The sequence below is a fragment of the Elgaria multicarinata genome, chromosome 6 (assembly GCF_023053635.1).
Source record: "Elgaria multicarinata webbii isolate HBS135686 ecotype San Diego chromosome 6, rElgMul1.1.pri, whole genome shotgun sequence".
Taxonomy (NCBI): Eukaryota; Metazoa; Chordata; class Lepidosauria; order Squamata; family Anguidae; genus Elgaria; species Elgaria multicarinata.
The window spans coordinates 4,492,737-4,514,850 of NC_086176.1; the positions used below are offsets into that span (position 1 = coordinate 4,492,737).

The 22,114-nt window shown below is 44.3% G+C and overlaps 1 protein-coding gene across 1 annotated transcript in view; it reads left to right on the top strand.

Moving 5' to 3' along the window:
- Positions 1–22,114, top strand: part of CTC1 (CST telomere replication complex component 1) — a 72,144-nt gene that overhangs the window by 4,832 nt on the left and 45,198 nt on the right. The window contains exons 3-4 of the mRNA XM_063128842.1: positions 12,824–13,070; positions 20,407–20,606. Coding sequence (XP_062984912.1) covers positions 12,824–13,070; positions 20,407–20,606 — 447 coding nt within the window. The remainder of the gene's footprint in view (positions 1–12,823; positions 13,071–20,406; positions 20,607–22,114) is intronic.

Below are 22,114 nucleotides of genomic sequence, written 5' to 3' on the forward strand. Positions count from 1 at the left end.
TAGTGGGTGAGTTCAATTACCCCCACCTTGACGTGTTCATATTCTAGTCACGACAAAGAGGTTAAATTTCTTAATGCCCCAAACAACTGTGCCCTAGAACACAGAACCAACCAGAGGGGAGGCAACCCTGAATTTAATCCTAAATGGTATGGTACAAGATGTGAATTATTTATTTGTTTGTTTATTTGTTTGTTACCCGCCTCTCCATTTTGATCAAGGCGGGGAACAATAGTAAATATAAAATACATAAAACTGAATTAAATCATAATATACATTGTTAAAACATTCTAAAAACATCCTAAAATTCCACTGGATAGGCCTGTCGGAAGAGATAAGTTTTTATAGCTTTCTTGAGTACTAATAAACTGTTAAGATGATGAGTCTCCTCCGGTAGGCCATTCCACAGTCTGGGAGTAGCAGAAGAGAAGGCTCTCTAGGTAACAGTTGTCAGCCTAACTTTGACTGACTGAAGTAGATTCTTCCCAGAGGACCTGAGTGTGCGGGGAGGATTGTACGGGAGAAGGCGATCCTGCAGGTAGCCTGGACCCAAACTATGTAGGGCTTTAAAGGTGATAACCAACACTTTATACTTCACCCAGAAACTAATTAGCATCCAGTGAAGAGATTTTAAAACTGGTGTAATGTGGTCACCCCTAGGTGTACCGGTGACCAGCCTGGCCGCCATATTTTGAACTAGTTGAAGTTTCCGGAGTAGGCACAAAGGTAGTGCATTGCAGTAGTCGAACCTCGAAGTTACCAGCATGTGCACTACCATCTTTAGGTCTTCCGACTCTAGGAAGGGGCACATCTGGTGTATCAGCTGAAGCTGATAGTAGGCACTCCTGGCCGTCGCATCTATCTGGGCTGTCATTTGGAGCAACGGATCCAGAAGCACCCCCAAGCTGCGAACACGGTCTTTCAGGGGGAGTGTAGCCCCATCCAGAACTGGTTGACACACCTCCAAACCCAGGTTGTGGCCTTTGACAGCAACTACCTCCGTCTTGTCTGGATTCAGCTTCAGTTTGTTTTTCCTCATCCAGCCCATTACCACCGCTAAGCATTCATTCAGAGGAGACACACTATCCTTAGCTGACACTGTTGTCGAAGGCATAGAGAAATATATTTGGGTGTCATCAGCCTACTGATAGCACCCCACCCCATGCATTCATATGATCTCTCCCAGCGGTTTCATGTAAATATTAAATAGCATTGGAAAAAGGATGGATGTTGTAGAGAGAGTTAGAAACAGTGACTACACTTCTCCAAAGTGAGTGAATTGGTAAAAAGGAAGGTGAAAGGTTAAATCCCTTCAAAATGCTTGGAGGTTATATGAAATTGCTGATCTTCTAACAAAAATATGTGTGATGCCCCTAAGATCAGCCTCTGTACCAGAGGACTGGAGAATGGCAATGTAACACCTATTTTTAAAAAGGGACCCAGGACAGTTCTGGGAAAATACAGGCCAGTTAGCTTAATGTGTGTGCTGGGTAAATTGGCTGAAAGCATGATTAAAAATAATCAACATAGCAAAAGAAAGTCCTATCTTACTAAACTATTAAAGTTCTTTGAGAGTGTCAATAAAAATGTGGATGGGGGTGATCCAGTGGACATTGTTTACTTGGTCCTCTAAAAGGATTTTGCCAAAGTCCCTCACCAAAGGCTCCTGAGCAAACTTAGCAGTCATGGAATAAGAGGAGAAGTCCTCTTATGGATGAATAACTGGTTACAGAACAGAAAGCAGAGTGTAGGAATAAATGGTAAATTCTCCTAATAGAGGGAAGTAAATAGTGGGGTCCTAATGCTTTTCATCTTGTTCAGACATTAGGAGAGAATAGTGAAATGGCCATGTTTACTGACAACACCAAGTTATTTAAGATGGTGAAAACAAAATGGGATTGGGAGGAGCTCCAAAAGGATCTCTCCAAAGTGGGAAAATGGGCATCAAAATGGCAAATGCAGTTCATTATAAGCAAGAGTAAGATGATACATGTTGGTGCAAAAAATCCCAACTTCAAGTGTATGCTGATGGGATCTGAGCCAGCAGGTACTGACCAAGCACTCCTCTAAATGAACAATTTATTGCACACTTGTGATTGGTCACTCACAGAAGTTTTTGGGTTGATTACATGATGTTGCCAATGCCCAGGATGTCTTCTGAAGAATTCTTTGGGTATCTGTGGTATAAAAGAACCACTATTAAAGTGGTAATGTTGCAAAAATGCAGGTTCAACTCCTGGTGAGTGCCCAATTTTCCACCAAGAACGAGAGGAATTTAAGAGGTGAGGTATAAAACAGCTTTATTTCTTCAGAAAGAGGCAACGAGTGAACTGATGTTCCATAAACTCATGTTGCCCACTCAAAATGGGGCTGGGGGCTATTTATACTCCTGGGTAGAGTTTTTACATCTGCGCACTAACAATTCCTTTGTCTAGCTGGAGAGGAAGAATGCTATAAATCAGGTAGCCCTTCTAATTGAGAACTAGGAGAGCCACTCCATATATGGTCTGGCTCTCAGGCTGCTAGAGAAACAGAACAGAGAAGGGGAAATCTTTCTGTGTAACAGTAATAGCTGGGATGAAGCAGGATCTTCTACCACTTGATGGCCCAGTCTCTGTGGAACTGACCGGAAGGGAAGTATTCAACTCAGATCACATGGTTGCCCCTCTCCTTCCTGCATTGAGCAGGGGTTGGACTCGATGGCCTTATAGGCCCCTTCCAACTCTACTATTCTGTGATTCTATGTAGCCCATAACAATTGCGCCAAAGAACCAGGAAGCCCCAAAGCCTCACCTAAACAGATTTCCCTTAATGTAGAGAGGCTGCAAGAAAGATCTTGGGGTTCTGGTGGACAGCTCAGTGAAAATATCAATCCACTGTGCAGCAGCAAGGGAAGGCTAAATTTCATGTTAGGTATAATTAGAAAAGGAATTGAAAATAAAACTGCGAAGAACATAGTTCTCTTATACAAATCTAGGATGCGACCACAGTTAGACTACTGTGTACACTTCTGGTCACCACACCTAAAGGAGGCTATTGTAGAGTGGGGAAAAGTGCAGGAAAGGGTAAACCGCCCAGAGTGCTTCGGCTATTGGGCGGTATAAAAATGCAATAAATAATTAAATAAATACACTAAAATGATCAAGAAGCTGGAGCAACTCCCCTGTGAGGGAAGGTTACAGCAGCTGGGATTATTTAGTTTAAAAAAAAAGGAGAGCAATCAGAGATATGATAAAGGTATACAAAGTTATGCATATTGTGGAGAATGTGGAACAGGGAGACGTTTTTCTCCCCATCATAATACTAGAACCCTGGATCGTCCCATGAAGCTGATTAATGGGAGATTCAGAATAAATAAAAGAAAGTACATCTTCACACAGCTCATAGTTAAACTATGGAATTCACTTCAGCAAGATGTAATGATGGCTGCTGTAACGTAGTAAAATATGACCCAGGTAAGTTAGGGTTAATAGAATATTAAAGAGTGAGTGAAAGGTGGGAGGGCTTGTATGTGTGTGTGTGTGTGTGTGTGTGTGTGTGTATGGATTCTGAGTTTTTGAAAAGGAGAGTACTGGAAATTAGAAGTGAAATAGAGATTAGGAATTGAAGAAGATACATCTATTGAGTGGATTTTGGGGAATAGGATTTAGAAGGGGTAGAGTAGGTAGATAGGATAAGACCAACAATAGTTTAAATAATATACAACTCGTCTTATATTTAATAAATGTTATTTGTTTATTTATAAATGCAAATGTTGCTTTCTCTTATTTTGCTGCCAGATAAAAAGTTTATTTCCTTCTTCTCCAGTGTTGGATAGAGCGTTGGATAGAGGAAACAATCACATTGGGTGTTTCCTTTGACCCTCAGTAAAAAGGCCTGAAAGTTTGTGCATCAGTGAGGACAACTGACCAGAGTAGTGGCAGACACCCTGAGGGGTTTCTCAGTTTCATCAGGTGGAAACTGGAGCCTGTAAAATTCATGGAGGATAAGGCTATTGATGGCTACTTGTCCTATATGCTACCTCCAGTCTCAGAGGTAGTACCCTATTTCTTCAATTCTAAGATGCCCTTTTTTGCCATACAAACATCTCTAAAAATGGGGTGCGTCTTAGAATCACGGGTGTGTCTTAGGTTTTTTTTTCCTGTTGGTGGTACTGAAATTAGTGTGCGTCTTACAATCGATGGCGTCTTACAATCGAAGGAATACGGTAGTATGCCCATGTACACCAGTTGCTGGGGAGCATGGGCGGGAGGGTACTGTTGTCGGTAGCAAAGTTTTCTCTCCTTGGTGAGAGAGATAGCGCAGCTGGAAGTTTTACCGTGCACAGCGGAAACCACAAATAGGAGTTAGACAGATTACAGCAGACAGCAGTTTCTTCAGTAACGGTTTACTGAGGCATAAATCTTAGTCACAGATATGTACAGCATTACATTTGATACTCACAGCAACATCACGGATATCAGTTTACACAGGAGAGAGGGTACAGGGACATTTCTGTACAGTACTTCTATACAAAGTTTTATCTACAGAGACAATTTAGCCCTAATTGCCAATCAAGCCACTCCTGCCAAGGCTCTGATTGATAGCCTTGACATTTCAAGTTGGCTGATGAAATGTCCTGCAACCCTTACATCAGGTGGGTGAGTCTAAAACTATGGGCAATGGAAATCCATTCCTGGACAACTGTTGCATTCATGTCCTGCTTGTGGGTTTTCTGTCAACAGCTGGTTGGCCGATGTATGACAAGAATGATGGACTAGATGGACTCTTGGTCTGATCTAGCATGACTCTTATTATCTTCTGACGTTCTAATAGAACATTAACTAGTTTTGTTAATGTTGGCCAGCTCCAGACACTCTTGGATGAGACTGATTATCTGGATCCATTTCAGTCGGGTTTCAGGCCTGGCTTTGGCACGGAAACAGCCTTGGTATGATGACCTATGTCGGGAGAAAGACAGGGGGAGTGTGACTCTGTTGATTCTCCTCGATCTCTCAGCGGCTTTCGATACCATCGACCATGGTATCCTTCTGGAACGTCTGGCTGAGTTGGAAGTGGGAGGCACTGCATTGCATTGGTTCCGCTCCTACTTAGCAGGACGGCTCCAGAAGGTGGTGCTTGGGGGACATTGCTCGGCCCCATGGACTCTCCAGTATGGGGTTCCGCAGGGGTCGGTCTTGTCCCCCATGCTGTTTAACATGTACATGAAACCGTTGGGTGTGGTCATCCGGAGTTTTGGAGTGCGCTGTCATCAGTACGCTGACACGCAGCTCTACTGCTCCTTTTCATCCTCATCAGGTGTGGCTGTGGATGTGCTGAACTAGTGCTTGGCTGCGACAATGGACTGAATGAGGGCTAATAAACAAGCTCAATCCAGACAAGACTGAGATACTGCTGGTGGGTGGTTCCTCTGATCGGATGGGGGGCGTTCAACCGGTTCTGGATGGGGTTGCACTCCCCCTGAAGGAGCAGGTTCGTAGCTTGGGGGTTCTCCTAGAACCATCTTTGTCACTTGAGGCTCAAGTGGCCTCGGTGGCATGGAGTGCTTTCTACCAACTTCGGTTGGTGGCCCAGCTACGCCCCTATCTGGACAGGAATAACCTAGCTTCAGTTGTCCATACTTTGGTAACTTCCGAATTAGATTACTACAATGCCCTCTACATGGGGCAGCCTTTGAAGACGGTCCGGAAGCTGCAGCTTGTGCAAAATGCGACGGCCAGATTGATAGCTGGAACAGGGAGGTTTGAGCATATAACACCGATTCTGGCCCGCTTGCATTGGCTGCCTATACGTTTCCGAGCCCAATTCAAGGTGCTGGTCTTAACCTATAAAGCCTTACATGGCTTGGGACCACAATACCTGATGGAATGCCTCTCCCGACATGAACCTACCTGTACGCTGCGCTCAACATGCAGAGGCCACCAGTGAGGGAGGAAGCAGCAGCCAGGCACCTCTCCACCGTGCCTGGGTCCAGCTCCAGCTGAGAGCCCCCTCCCTCCTGCTGTCAACTGTAACTGCTGAACTTTGCAACTAAGATTGTAGTGCCTGAGTTTGCTTTCCTTTTCCCCCTCCTCCTCCTCCCTCCCAATCCCCTTTCCTTTTGTGTCATGTCTTTTAGATTGTAAGCCTGTGGGCAGGGACTGTCAAGAAATACTTTTGTAAGCTGCTGTGAGAGCCTTTTTTGGCTGGCGGCATAAAAATCCTTAAATAAAATAAATAAATAAATAAATAAATAAACAAACAAACATCTAAGGTCCTCCTCCGAGTGCCTACTCCAAGGGAAGCTCGGAGGATGGCAACAAGAGAGAGGGCCTTCTCAGTGGTTGCCCTCCGACTGTGGAATGTTCTTCTTCGTGGTCTCTGTGCATCACACATATGGGCTCTGTGCCTGCGCGGGGCCAGCTTCGGAAACTTCTCTAGCTGAAAGTCTTTTAGGCAGGAACCCCTCCCCCACATCCACTGAGCATGCTCAGGGGTTCCCGCCTAATCCCCTCAGTTCTCTTCAACCGCCTGTAGGGTCAACAGCTTGTGGAGACTTCTCATGTGTGGTATACTTTACCTCAGCTGAAAATATTCTATTTTCCTTCTTGTCTTTTCTCTCCAGTTTTCTAATCTTTTCTATTTAGTTATTATATATATATATATATATATATATATATATATATTTAAAAAAAATTCGTTTGTTGTTAGTTAGCCTTGTGGCTTATGGCACATCAAGGCCTCTTCAAGAAGTGCCCCGTTTGCGGGCTAAAGATCACGCTAACCGACGGACATTCCCTTTGTTTGCTTTGCTTGGGGGACACACATTGTGGAATCTTGTGTGTTTTGTCTAAAATTCTCGAGGCAAGTGAGAAAAAACCGATCAGACCGCCTTTGGGCGTTGTTCTGAAAAAAGGCGTTGGAGGCAGTGGAGGTACCGAGAGGATCTCGACGCTCCAAATCTCCTATTATAATGGAGTCTGTGCCCCAACCTCCTCCCGCGCAGAGTGAAGCCTTATCGGTTCCCCCTTCCTCCTCTCAGCCGCATCAACAAAGGCGGCAAAGAAGATTTCTAAGAGAGTGAGAGAGCATTCTGGGCCTGACAACCCCAGAAAGAAAAGAGCAAACTTAAGACGGAAAATGGGAAGAAAAAACCCGTTGAAACTGACTTCGTCGGTACCGAGGAGCCCGGTACCAAGCACTTTGGTACCGAGGCATCCGACAGGGCACAGGAGCCCGATGTCGAGCCTTTCATTGCAAAGGTCTCCTTCGGAACCAATAAGCCCGATACCGAGGCTACCGCTACCGAGACCATTTTCGATACCAAGATGGGCGACACCATCCACACCACCGGTATCGAATTCTCCGCCCCAGGCAGGTCACAGTATCGGCTCACCGATACTTTCTCCGCTGCAGATCATCACGGTACCGACAGATGATCCCAGCGTAAGAGCATCGATTTTGGAAGGTGAAATTAGAGGTTCCTCCCTGGATAATACCGTACCTGATCGGGGTCCCAGTTCCCCTCGGTACTGAGAGAAACCACAGCCCATCGATACCGACGGACGTCGGTACCGACAAGTGCCCCAGCAAACACCGGTCGATACCGAAGGCTATCGATACCGACACACGCCTCACCAGCAACCGCCGGTCGATACCGAAGGCTATCGATACTGACATACGCCTCCTTACAGATACGACCGGGGTCATTCACCGGCTTTAGCTCATTCAGGTCCTCAATATATGACCTATGACGAGCGACATCTGTCCCCTCCAAGAATGTGGGACTATTACGCTGATTGGCAACCTCCCTAGTATCCTCCGTATTATTACGAGGATTGGAGACACAGAAGGCACCAAGATTACTATTATCAGTATCCGTAGGAACGGCAACACGAGCCGTACCCGCGTTTTCACCAACCACCCTCCAAAGCGATCTTCCCTCCATCCCTCCCAGAGGATGTCTTGGCCATGCCAGCGCTGCCTCTACCATCGGTACCGAGGCGCGCTCTGCAGCCAACGCAAACCGCAGTACCAACCGCTTCGGTACCATCGGAAGCATTGCAAACGTCGCCTACATCAGACATGGGACTGGATGTTCCATCGGAGGAGGATTACCAATCGGACTCCTCACAAGATACATCACCACCAGATGACCTCGTGGTCACTGCAGACGTGGTGTCCCCTTCAGAGGACTTAGCACACTTTACTGATAAGGTACAAAGAATGGCAAGGTCCCTAGGGGCTCAAATATCCCAACCTATAGAGAAATTTAATGACCCAGTTTACGATGATGTATACTGTGGGTCATCAACCCCAGTGGCTATTCCATATTTGCCTGTGCTGCTGCTCATAGCACAACAATCATGGAAGCTGCCCTCCTCTATGCCACAATGTCGAGGAGGCTAGACAACATATATTTATAAGATGCAGGACTAAATTGTCCCGTTCCTATTTACATAAAAATAATGCACCAGTGGACAAAGAAGGCCGTAGGTTGCATGGCCTGGGGAGAAGATATACTCTTCTACAGCTTTATCCCTTCGTGTGCATAATTACCAAGCCACAATGGAAAAACGTAAGCTCTTTTTATGGGAGAATATTACATCTCTCCGGATTCTTGCCAGATGACCAAAGGGAACTGGCAGATGTTTTTGTATTGAGGCTATGAGACTTTCTTGACAATAGCTTAATACAGCACGCCACGCTACGGACTGCGCCTCAAAGCCATGGTAGTTTCCATTGCGCTACGAAGGCATGCGTAGCTGAGGTCCGCAGGGCTGTCCCAGCAGGCACGCACCCGCATAGAGGATCTGCCGTTCGATGGAAGCCAGATCTAACCACTACTGTTAGAGTCCCCATGGCTGGCCTCCCCGGTAGCAATAATAACTAGGTTCTTCAGTACACTGAAGCCTCTCAATACCGAGACTTGCAACAATATAACTAGCTTCTTCAGTGCCTAGCCTGTGACCTCTCGGTACCTAGATTGAAGCCTCTCAGTACCGTGACTTGCAACAATATAACTAGCTTCTTCGGTACCGAGAATGAATCCCTCAATGCTGAGACTGGCAACAATGTAGCTTCTTCGGTACAGACTGGAGCCCTCGATACCAACAGTGGCAATTATATAACTAGCATCTACAATGCAGACGCTGGAGTTCTCTATGCTGACACTGGCAATGAACATAACTGGCTTTTTTGGTACCAAGGTTGAAATTTTTGGTACTGAAAATGACAATAACATAACAATAACGTTAATAGCTCTTTGGTACAAACGCTGAGACTCTTGATACCAAGAGGGCATCTCGCATGCAGCTTCAATGTCAGAGGGTGAGATGTAATATCTCTCCCCTCCAAAGCCAATGGACATCTGTCCACCACATCAGGCAGTGTATACTTTGCAAGCTAACCACCTATTTCAAGGTCCCCATTCCAGAGTCTCTACGCTCTGAGTGCTTTGCTTTCAATGGAGAGCGTTTTATTACCATGATGTCTGATGTCATCATTCTTGCCCCCCCCCCTTGGAAGAGGAGGGCATACAATGTTAAATGGGCCACGTCTCCTGAGAATACCATACAAGCATGGATACTGGCTTTAGTACCGTGATGGGGATACGTACAACCGTGATCACTATCATTGCGACCGATACACAGGGCTCAGCTGTTACAGCCACAATGCGTCAGCACAATTACTTAGCTCTTCTTTGTTCCACCCCCCATTCCATGGGACATTAGGAGATCAACTTGGGGAAGATGAGTTAGAGCATAAGAAAAGGCCTGATTCCCTTTAATCCTTTGAGGACTATCAGTCGGTCTCAACATTGCTCTCTTCTGCATCACCTACACAGGGCAGAACCTCCTTTGGAGGACTTATACCACTTCCCGGTCATTGAGGATGACCAGGCTTGGTATTGAGACACATAACTAGGAAAATAAAGTGCAGGATTTTGTATCTCATGCTGTATGTACTGAGAAGCCAACTCCAGTGTCGATATTTTTCCTCCCAGCACTGCTTCTGACAGTTAAAAATTTCTGGAAGGGCCCTTCTTTGATGGCTCTGACATTGGAAAGTGCAGAATCTTTAAAGTGCAGTAATGGACATGGGTTTTTTTTCTTTATGCACCCGTGTTCCAATTCTACATTAGTTCAGTTAGCCCCAAGGGGAGTTTTCAGAACATATTCATCTGCTTTGGGCCCCAGAGTCATACACTATCTAGTTATGATGTCCAGATCCAACTTTTCCTCTTGTCAGCAACTTTACATGACCCGTCACTTCACTGGGAGTTGAGAGCGATGGTGCGCGCTCTGGCGCTTCGCATGCATACCTATGATTAGCAGATCTCACTCTGTGAACTAGATTGAGGACCTCCCATCCGATGGTGAAGGATTGTTCAGTCTCATTGCTCATCTCGTTTCCTGCATGGGAACCAGCAAATTACAGATGACACACTGTCTTTCTTAATGCTGCTCCTCAACAAGGGAGCAGGTTTTGCCCCATACACATAAGTATGCATACTTCCATATAGCCATTCAGAACACTCGCCAGAGGTACCTTGGGTTTATCATAGGTACCGATATGTCCCAGTTTGGGTGCGTCTATTGGACCTAAGCACAGCCCACCGAATGTTTGCAAAATATATGGCAGTTCATTGCCTACACAGGGTGAAAGTCTACCTATATTTAGACAACTGGCTTCTAGTGGCATCTTAGAAGAGGATGCTATCGAAGACAGTGGGAGTAATCCTCAATTTATTGAGCTCTCTGGACCTCATAGTAGAAACCACAATGTTAGACTGTCAATCCTTACCCCCTGATATATGGGACATAATTCTAGCAGCTAAGAAACAAGCGACTAGAAAGTCATATGCTACCAAATGGGAAGCTCACTCCTCCTTTGCACTAAGCAGGAATGAGAAACCCCTTTCAGAGCCTATTTCCACCATCCTCACTTTCCCTTTTTCCTTGTTAAAAGAGGCCTTAAGTTTCCTCACTTAGAGTTTATCTGGCAGCGATTCTGCCTCACATTTATGGATTTAGGGCTGTTCGGTCTTCACTCATCCACTGGTTAAGCGCTTTATGAAAGGGATGAAAAATACAGTTCCACCCCTTCGTCCCTTTGTTCCGCAATGGAGCTTTTCCGTGGTGCTCAAAGCACTGCCTGCCAAGCCTTTCGAACCGTTGGCAAAGACAGATTTGCATTTACCGACTTTTAAGGTGTTATTCCTTGTTGCCATAACGTCTGCTAGACATGCATCAGAGTTAGCGGCACTCCGTATGGACTCACCTTATACGGGTTTTCATGCCGACAAAGTGGTCCTTAGACCGGACCCAGCTTTTTTCCAAAGGTTGTTTCTCCTTTCACCTTGGGCAGGATTTTACTCTGCCAAGCTTTTTCCTTGCGCCGACAACTCTTCTTGAGTCAACACTACATACGCTGGACAGAACAGTGACTCTCCGGAGATCCCTAAGATTTTTTGTTTGTTATAGGTCAAACAAAAGGGACTCCAAGCATCTCCGCAGAGAATATCCGCTTGGGTTTTTCAGACTATTAAATTAGCCTATGAACTTGCTGGCCCCCCACTGAAGGGGAAAGTGCGCTCCCACTCCACCAGAGGAGGGGCCACTGCTACAGCTTTTGAAAGAGGTATTGCCATACCGGACCTCTGCAAAGCAGATACCTGGTCGACACCTCTGACTTTTGCCAGTCACTACCGTCTGGACATCAGAGCGCGTACAGACTGTGCTTTTGGGCGTGCCGTCTTATCGGCAATCCGTTGAATTTTCATCCATCACCTGACACCACCCACCTCCGGGTAGTCAGCTTGTTATTCTCCCATATGTGTGATGCACAGAGACCACGAAGAAGAAAGACAGGTTGCTTACCTGTAACTGTAGTTCTTCGAGTGGTCATCTGTGCAGTCACACAACCCTCCCACCGTCCCCACTATGGTGTCATTTTTGATTACCTGGTGGTTCACCTCAGTGAGACTGTTTAGGCGGTTTCAAGAACTGAGGGGATTAGGCGGGAACCCCTGAGCATGCTCAGTGGATGGTGGGGGAGGGGTTCCCGCCTAAAAGACTTTCAGCTAGAGAAGTTTCCAAAGCTGGCCCTGCGCAGGCACAGAGCCCATATGTGTGACTGCACAGATGACCACTCGAAGAACTACAGTTACAGGTAAGCAACCTGTCTATCTTCCCGATGAGGCTCGCCTGGCGCCAACGTTGTTATCTTTTCGGCGCCAGGTCAAGACTTTTCTCTTCTCCCAGGCATTTTAACAGCATTTAACAACGTTAAGTTTGTTTTTAATGGACTCCAGAATTGTTGTTTTTAAATGGATACTGTTGTTTTTATACTGGTTTTATTTATTTATTTATTTATTTATTACATTTCTATACCGCCCAATAGCCGGAGCTCTCTGGGCGGTTCACAAAAATTAAAATGTTTATGTTTTTTTTAATTTTTGTATACTTTTAATGTTTACTATTTTTAATTGTTGTAAACCGCCCAGAGAGCTTTGGTTGTGGGGCGGTATATAAATGTAATTAAATAAATAAATAAATAAATAAATAAAATTTCTTCTCCTGAAGTGTTAAACTCAATATTTTGAAGTGTTCAAGTAACTAGTGGACAATCTTAAAAGTTTTGAGATGTGTCCTTTTGGCTGAAGTCAAAGTTTAATGGATAGATTCAGGTTTATCTGAAAACCAGACTCGCCCAACTGTTTTAGTATCCTAGTTGAATATTGATTGATGTATTTGGACATCTTTGTCTTTCGAAAATCACTTCTCTTCTCTTTTGGTTGTTCATTCTTCACTATAATTTCACTGAATCAATCATTTTCTTCCAGCCTTATACCCATTTCTGACCTTCAGTCCAAACAACGCATACCTTGCTGTAGTCATCTAACTTGGAGTTCGAATGAATTCAGGAAATGGGTTCACCAAAGTGAAAGCATTTTATCTAACCAAAGGACTTTACAACGAACACGCTTGATACTCATTGGCTACTTGACAAGTGAGAGTCTGGGAGAGAAAGACCAGCTGGTGGATGGCAGTTTGTATGTACAAGACAACACTGGTGTGCTGCCCTGTGTGGTATGGCCTGAGAATATTTTTTCCTTTTCCCTTCCAGCACTGTTTGGGAGGGGCATTGTTGGGTTGTAGGCCTTTAAACCCCTGCTCGTATTATGCACAGTGATAGTCCATGGGGTTCCACTTCTGTGGAGAATGTAAAGCAGAATTTTTTGCAGTCAGCAACACATTTCCAATGACTCTGGATTGGAAATTGAACATCCAAGCTAGACGAGATGGGGGAGTCGTGTTGTTTGTTCATATATCTGCTGCAAAAAGGGAGGCTTGGGTGTAGAAAGCTGAATCTCAACTTCCCATGGTTTGTTGCTGCAGGTACACAAGGCATGCATTTCTTGAGACAGGAAAGATCGGATCACCCCCTCCCTAGTGATGGGCAACCTGGTGCCTGAAGACATCTGGAGCGTGTTCAGAGGAGGGCAACGAGGATGATCAGGGGTCTGGAAACAAAGCCCTATGAGGAGAGACTGAAAGGACTAGGCAGGTTTAGACTTGAGAAGGGAAGACTGAGGGGAGACATGACAGCACTCTTCAAGTACTTGAAAGGTTGTCACACAGAGGAGGGCCAGGATCTCTTCTCGATCATCCCAGAGTGCAGGACATGGAATAATGGTTTCAAGTTACAGGAGGCCAGATTCCGACAGGACATCAGGAAAAGCTTCCTGACTGTTAGAGCAGTACGACAATGGAACCAGTTACCTTGGGAGGTTGTGGGCTCTCCCACCCTAGAGACATTCAAGAGGCAGCTGGACAGCCATCTGTCAAGAATGCATTAAGGTGGATTCCTGCATTGAGCAGAGGGTTGGACTCAATGGCTTTATAGGCCCCTTCCAACTCTGCTGTTCTATGATTCTATGATTTTTCTTGGTGCCTGCCTAGGTGCTCTACCCCTCCCTCTTAAAAAAAATTAACACATTTTCTTACTGGCAGTTGAGATCACTTCAGAGCAAAGTGGAGGGCATTCAGCTGCTGCCATATTCATTTCCCATGAATGCCTATGGGCTTCATGATGGGGCACAGAGACATTCTTAGGAAATGAAGATGGTGGGTGGCTGTAGACTGATGCTTCCCTCTGCAGCATGCCTAGCCATCAAGGAAAAGAAAGATTAAAAAGAAAACTGCGTGCTGAAAACTGGGTTCAAAGGAGTTTAAGGTATTGTGGTTCAGACCCCACCTTTGCCTTGTACACAGTTGTTTCAGCAGGTCACTTGTCCTTTGCAACTCGCCACTCCTCCCATGGCAGTCATTTTGTGGTGATGCTCAAGACAGTTTTTCAAGTTGCCTAATGTTGCCTAAGGTAACTGGCCCCAAAAGGTTTCTTACATCTGCCCTAGCAGAAAGTACACAGAGTTAAAAATGTTCTTTCCTTTGAACAATTGATAGCCTTTTATTTATTGAATTGCAAATTTACTCATATTCCAATGTCCTTAAAAGCATGTTCATGTTGTGGCATAATATGCAGATTAAAATAAAATTGAAATATAATTGATTAATCTAATAGATGAATCACTAAGATAGGCTTACTGCAGAGATAAGCAATTTCGTCCTCAAAATGTGATCAAAAAGGTCACAGTGGGTCCCTGAAGAGTCTAGGGCTCTGTTCATAGGAGAGGATATTAACAACCCCTGAACCACCTGAAAGAGCTCTACTCAACGATGCAATGGAGGCAGCAAATTAGGATTGATTATGACTAATTATTCTGTTTATGCTTTAAATTTTGGAATATTTCGTGATATTTCATTAGAGACTAAAGATATTCGTTTGTTTGATAGCCTTCCAACAACGAAACTTTCCAACGAAACTTTTGAGAAACAAATTGCCAGTGTTTCAAGGAAGTGTGATGTAGTAGTGATGGGGGACTTCAATTACCCTGATATCTGTTGGGAGACCAATACTGCCAAAAGCGGCCCTTCCAAGAAATTCCTGACATGTGTGGGTGATAACTTTCTCCTACAGAAAGTGGAGGAAGGAACTAGAAGATCGGCAATCCTTGACTTGATATTGACCAACAGGGATGACTTAGTGGATAAAGTGGCAGTTACGGGAACTCTGAGGGAAAGTGACCACGTCATACTTGAATTCTTGATTATGAAGGAGACAAAAGTTGAGTGTAGCCATACACGTACTCTGGATTTTGGAAAGCTGATTTTAATAAACTCAGAACTATAATAAGTAAGGTCCCATGGCAAGTGAGCCTAATGAGAAAAGGAGTGCAAGATGGGTGGGAGTATTTAAAAAAGGAAATTTTAAAGGCACAGTTACAAACAATTCCAACAATGAGAAAAGACAACAAAGGAAACCAATGTGGCTCCACAAAAAGCTTAGAGATGACCTGAAAACAAAAAAGGATACATATAGGAAGTGGAAGGAAGGCCAGGCTACAAAAGAAGAGTACAGACAGGTGGCTCAGAAGTGCTGAAATGGCGTCAGGAAGGCTAAAGCTGAGAATGAGCTGAAGTAAAAGAAATAAGGCTTTCTTCAGATGCGTGACTAGTAAAAGACAGAGGAAAGAAATGGTGGTTCAACTGCTTAATGAGAATGGCAAATTGATAACAGATGACAAAGAAAAGGCTGAAGTGCTCAATTCCTACTTTGCCGCAGTCTTCTCCCAAAAGCGGGTCTATGACCTCCCTGGAGAAAGTGAAGCAGAAGTTGAGGGGGCAGGAGTGCAATTTGAGATTGATAAACAAATGGTCAAAGAACACCTAATTTCCTTGAATGAGTTCAAATTTCCAGGGCCCAATGAACTGCATCTTAGAGTAATGAAGGAGCTAGCAGAAGAACTCTCAGAACCTTTGTCTATTATCTTTGCGAAATCATGGAAGATGGGTGAGGTGCCGGACGACTGGAGGAGGGCTAACATTGTCCCTATCTTCAAAAAGGGCAAAAAGGAGGAACCTGGGAACTACAGACCGGTCAGTCTGACATCCATCCCTAGGAAAATTCTGAAGCAGATTATAAAGAAGTCAATCTGTAAACACCTTGAAATCAATGCGGTGATCACTAGAAGCCAACATGGATTTGTCAGGAACAAGTCCTGTCAGACTAATTTGATCTCATTTTTTGATCGGGTAACCTTATTATTATTATTATTATTATTATTATTATTATTATTTATTTATTTATTTATATAGCACCATCAGTGTACATGGTGCTGTACAGAGTAAAACAGTAAATAGCAAGACCCTGCCGCATAGGCTTACAATCTAATAAAATCATAGTAAAACAATAAGGAGGGGAAGAGAATGCAAACAGGTACAGGGTAGGGTAAGCAGGCACAGGGTAGGGTAAAACTAACAGTAGAAAGTAACAGTAGAAGTCTGCACAACATCAAGTTTTAAAAGCTTTAGGAAAAAGAAAAGTTTTTAGTTGAGCTTTAAAAGCTGCGGTTGAACTTGTAGTTCTCAAATGTTCTGGAAGAGCGTTCCAGGCGTAAGGGGCAGCAGAAGAGAATGGACGAAGCCGAGCAAGGGAAGTAGAGGCCCTTGGGCAGGCGAGAAACATGGCATCAGAGGAGCGAAGAGCACGAGCGGGGCAATAGTGTGAGATGAGAGAGGAGAGATAGGAAGGAGCTAGACCGTGAAAAGCTTTGAAGGTTAACAGGAGAAGTTTATATTGGATTCTGAAGTGAATTGGAAGCCAATGAAGAGATTTCAGAAGCGGAGTAACATGGTCGGAGCGGCGAGCCAAGAAGATGATCTTTGCGGCAGAGTGGTGAACAGAAACCAACGGAGTGATGTGAGAAGAAGGAAGGCCAGAGAGAAGAAGGTTGCAGTAGTCCAACCGTGAAATAACCAGTGCATGAACAAGCGTTTTGGCAGAAGAGACAGACAAAAATGATCGAATCCTGGCAATATTATACAGGAAAAATCGACAAGATTTAGCTACTGCCTCAATATGAGGAATAAAGGAGAGCGAGGAGTCGAATATAAAGCCAAGGCTACGAGCTTCCTTGACCGGAGTAAGCGTAACATCATTGACAGTAAGAGAGAATGAGAGATGAGGAGAAGGTTTAGGAGGAAAAACAAGCAATTCAGTCTTTGCCATGTTAAGTTTCAAGCGACGATGAAGCAGCCAAGCTGAGATATCTGAAAGACATGCCGAGATACGATCGTGAACATCAGGAGAAAGTTCCGGAGATGACAGATATAGTTGTGTATCATCGGCGTACAGATGATATTGGAGGCCATGAGATTGAATAAGCTTGCCCAAGGGCAACATGTATAAGGAAAACAACAACGGGCCAAGCACTGAGCCTTGCGGAACCCCTACTGAAAGGGGAAAGGAGGAAGACGAGCTGCCATTAGTCAACACGCTGAAAGAGCGACCCGCTAGATAGGAGGCAAACCAGTTATAGACAGAGCCACAAAATCCAAGGTCATGAAGGGAATCTAAGAGAAGATCATGATCAACCGTGTCAAAGGCTGCAGTTAGATCAAGGAGAATAAGAACGGAATAATGGCCTTTAGACTTGGCAGTAAGGAGATCATTGGTGATCTTAGTAAGGGCTGTTTCGGTGGAATGCAGAGGACGGAATCCAGATTGAAATGGATCCAAAGCAGAGTTACTAGAAAGAAAGTCAAGACAGCGAGAGTAGATCGCACGCTCCAGGATCTTTGAAACAAACGGCAACAAAGAGACAGGTCGGTAGTTAGACAGAGATAGCCTATCAAGAGTAGGTTTCTTGAGAATGGGAGAGACTGTAGCATGTTTAAAAGCAGAAGGAAATGAACCAGAGGACAGAGAAAGATTAATAATATGTAGCAAGGAAGGGAGGATAGCAGGAATAAGATTAATAAAGACGCGAGAAGGAATCGGATCACGAGAACAAGTGGAAGGCTTCGAAGAGCGCAGTATTGTAGACAGTTCATCCGCAGAGACCGAAGGAAACGCAGAGAAATTTGCAGGAGGAGCTGACAGATGAGGAACAGGAACTGGAAGAGGAGCAGAGCTGGCCAGATCAGAGCGGATAGTTTGGATTTTAGCATTGAAAAAAGAGGCAAAGTTATTAGCAGACAGAGAGGCGGGGAGAGATGGCGGATTAGGCTTCAGAAGAGAATTGAAGGACGCAAAGAGCCGCTGAGGATGACTGGATCAGCGTTGAGTAGTACTGCTGTTTGGCCAGTGAGATGGCAGAAGAGAAAGAAGAGAGTACAAATTTGTAATGGACAAAGTCTGCCCGGTCCCTGATCTTACGCCAAAGGCGTTCAGCTGCCCGGGAACAAGAGCGAAGGTAGCGGAGGGAAGAGGTGAGCCACGGTTGGGGTTGAGAAGGGCGAACTATCCGAGTTGTAGATGGAGCAAGATTATCAAGAGTTGAAGATAAGGAGGAATTAAAGAAGGAGACAGCTGAGTCCAAGGAGACAGCCGAACAGACAGAAGGAAGGGAGGAGGCTAGAGACTGGGAAAAAGCCTCATAATTGATAGATTGCAAGTCACGACAAGAGCGAGAAGCGGGACGTGAAGTTGGAGGATTATGAGTAATATTGAAAGAAACTAGGTGATGATCTGACAACGGAAAGTGAGCAGTAGAAAAGTCCAACACAGAGCAATTCCGAGTGAGAACAAGATCCAGACAGTGTCCAAGGGAATGTGTGGGTGCATCAGACCAAAGCTTATTCCCACTCCCTTGTGGACTGTGGGAATGCTGTGGACGTCATATATCTTGACTTCAGCAAAGCTTTTTACAAAGTACCACATGACATTCTGATTAACAGGCTAGCTAAAAGTGGGCTAGATGGAACAACTATTAGGTGGATTCACAGTTGGCTACAGAATCGGACTCAAAGAGTACTTATCAATGGAACCTTCTCAAACTGGGGAGAGGCAACGAGTAGGGTACCGCAGGGCTCAGTCCTGGGCCCAGTGCTCTTCAACATTTTTATTAATGATTTGGACGAGGAGGTGCAGGGAACGCTGATCAAATTTGCAGATGACACAAAATTGGGTGGCATAGCTAATACCCTGGAAGACAGAAACAAACTTCAAAGTGATCTTGATAGGCTGGAGTGCTGGGCTGAAAACAAATTTCATAGGGATAAATGCCAAGTTCTACATTTAGGAAATAGAAACCAAAGGCACAGTTACTAGATGGGAGATACTTGGCTCAGCAATACTACAAATGAGAAGGATCTTGGAAATGTTGTAGATCGCAAGCTGAATATGAGCCAACAGTGCAATATTGCTGCAAGAAAGGCAAGTGCTATTTTGGGCTGCATTAATAGAAATATAGCTTCCAAATCACGTGAGGTACTGGTTCCTCTCTATTCGGCCCTGGTTAGGCCTCATCTAGAGTATTGCGTCCAGTTCTGGGCTCCACAATTCAAGAAGGATGCAGACAAGCTGGAGCGTGTTCAGAGGAGGGCAACCAGGATGATCAGGGGTCTGGAAACAAAGCCCTATGAAGAGAGACTGAAAGAACTGGGCCTGTTTAGCCTGGAGAAGAGAAGTTTGAGAGGAGACATGATAGCACTCTTCAAATACTTGAAAGGTTGTCACACAGAGGAGGGCCAGGATCTCTTCTCGATCCTCCCAGAGTGCAGGACCCGGAATAACGGGCTCAAGTTAAAGGAAGCCAGATTCCAGCTTGACATCAGGAAAAACTTCCTGACTGTTAGAGCAGTACGACAATGGAATCAGTTGCCTGGTGAGGTGGTGGGCTCTCCCACACTAGAGGCCTTCAAGATGCAGCTGGACAACCATCTGTCAGGGATGCTTTAGGTAGATTCCTGCGTTGAGCAGGGGGTTGGACTCGATGGCCATGTAGGCCCCTTCCAACTCTGCTATTCTATGATTCTATGAACTTTTAGTACACACAAAAGAAAAGCTTCATAATATTTTGAAAATATGCAGGGGGACATCTGAAAGGAATGTTGACTTTCATTCTTTTCTATGCCCTGTCCTCAAGTTGTAATAGTAATCAGGCTTTGGGCATAGTCTTCTCACTTCCATTAAATTGTTGTTTAAAACCAGGAGCTCTGTTACAGTTTTTGTTAACAATGTCCTAGAGTGGTATGGCTAGCACAGTATATTGTTCATTAACAGCTGCTGTGACATTGATACTAATTTCATAACTTGCCATTTCCTCCCAATATTTACATCACAGTGGAAAAATTTTAGTTTGAATTTAAAATTGTGCTACCTTCCAGGTTTTGAGTGAATTGTATTTCATGTTAGAGATTGTTGGATACAGCAAAGTAGCTCTTTTGAAAGGGGTTTTGGCAGAACTTCAATGGCAGATACAGTGCTATCCTCAGACATATTTATAAGTATTGTTTTCAAAGAAAGGGCTGTAGTTTAGTTTGGATACACCTAATGAAGACAATTTCTCTCTTGGTTTAGCTCCTGCATTTTAAACTTGAATGGCTAGAATGCTTAATGCTATTCCCTAGTTGGGTATATATCCCCCAAACAGACCAGATCAAAGCTGGGTATGTGGAGATCTTAGAAGACCCAGTCCAAGTGAATCCAGGACCAGAGAAGGTTATTGATATCATTCCTGTCTTTTACCCAGGACCAGCTACACAGCTGCTCAATTCCAGGTAAAGATTCAATGTTGTCTACCAAATTTTTGAATTTGTCATGATTGTTGTTTAGATATTTTCCATTGAAGCAGCAAGTTATCTGAAAAAACTAATATATAAATACTGTATCCTAAACCTCGTTGAACTGTTGATTTAGGATTAGAATTATTTTTGTGGATTTGCAAACCTTCTTTCTCCAAATACAAGTGAGAAAGGGGTGTAATATAATGTTTTAAAAGTAATGTTCAAGCAACAATTGCTTTCGCCTGAAGAATTATAACAGACCACATTAGAACTTCACAACAAAAATGTCAAATTTGGGAATGGTTGTCTAGCCAGGTTTTTGTTGCTGTTACTGTTACTATTTGAGGTTTATACAGGTAGCATAGCATAGCAGTGAATAGTGTGAGCTGGGAAGTCCATAGTTCAAATTTTATCTCTGCCATGAACTCATTAGGCAGCAGTAGGCAAGCCAGTGACCCTGTTCAGACAATACACTAAGCCATGGTGGTTAAGCACTTTGAGCTAAACACATTGGCTTAGTGTATCTTGTGAAGCATGACTTAGCATGTCCATGTGAACCATTTCTAACCATGATGACAACATAACCATGGTTTAAACATTCTTGCTGAACATTTGCTGCAAAAAGATTAGCGGCCTAACCATGGCTTAGTGTGCTGTGTGAACAGGCCCAGTGTCTCTCACCCTCATTCACAGACACCACCCATCTGTGACAAGGGGGAGCAATATTGACAGCTTCTAGAGGGGCTGTCATGTTGGTCTGTTGCAGCAAAAAGAACAAATAGTCTTGTGGTGCTTTATAGACTAACAAGTTTATTATGGCATAGGCTTTTATGGACCCAATCTACTTCATCAGATGCATTAAGTGCATCAGATGCAATACTAATGAAGTTTTTATAAATATCTTTGAGAGCAGTAGTCCACAAATTTTGGCTTGGTTTTCTAGCCAAACCATAATGTATAGTTGCTACCAACTCCTCCCTTTCCTTAGTCCTGTAGCATGTTAGATTTTTGCTGCTGGGGAAAACTGTACCTCACTGCTGCTTCTATCTCTGGCGAAAGTCCAACAAGAGAAACTGCCCCTCCTCCACTCCATGAATGAACAAGGGAAGAAAGGAGAGGTGGTTTCTCTCCTGCTGCTGCCACCTGTAAATTGAAAAGATGAGAAACCAAGCTGTCCCTGGAGCAGGGGGTTCCCCGTCCTTTTAGGCCAGTGGATGCATTTGGAATTTTGGAGTGTTATGGGTGCTCTCATAAAATGGCTTCCATAGGGGATTGCCCATTCATAATATAGCTGCTATGGAGGCTGTGGCCAGTCACAAAGCACCCATTTCCCAGAAGGCAAAATGGTAAGGCTACAAGAAAAGTAATTTGCCTAAGGCAACTGTCAGAGACCTAAGACGGGTGTTTGTTAGAACCCTTTTTATTTACTTTCTACATCCATAATATTGTGAAAGAGCCATAGGACTACGTAAGATCTCTATCCTCTTATATGCAGACGATAT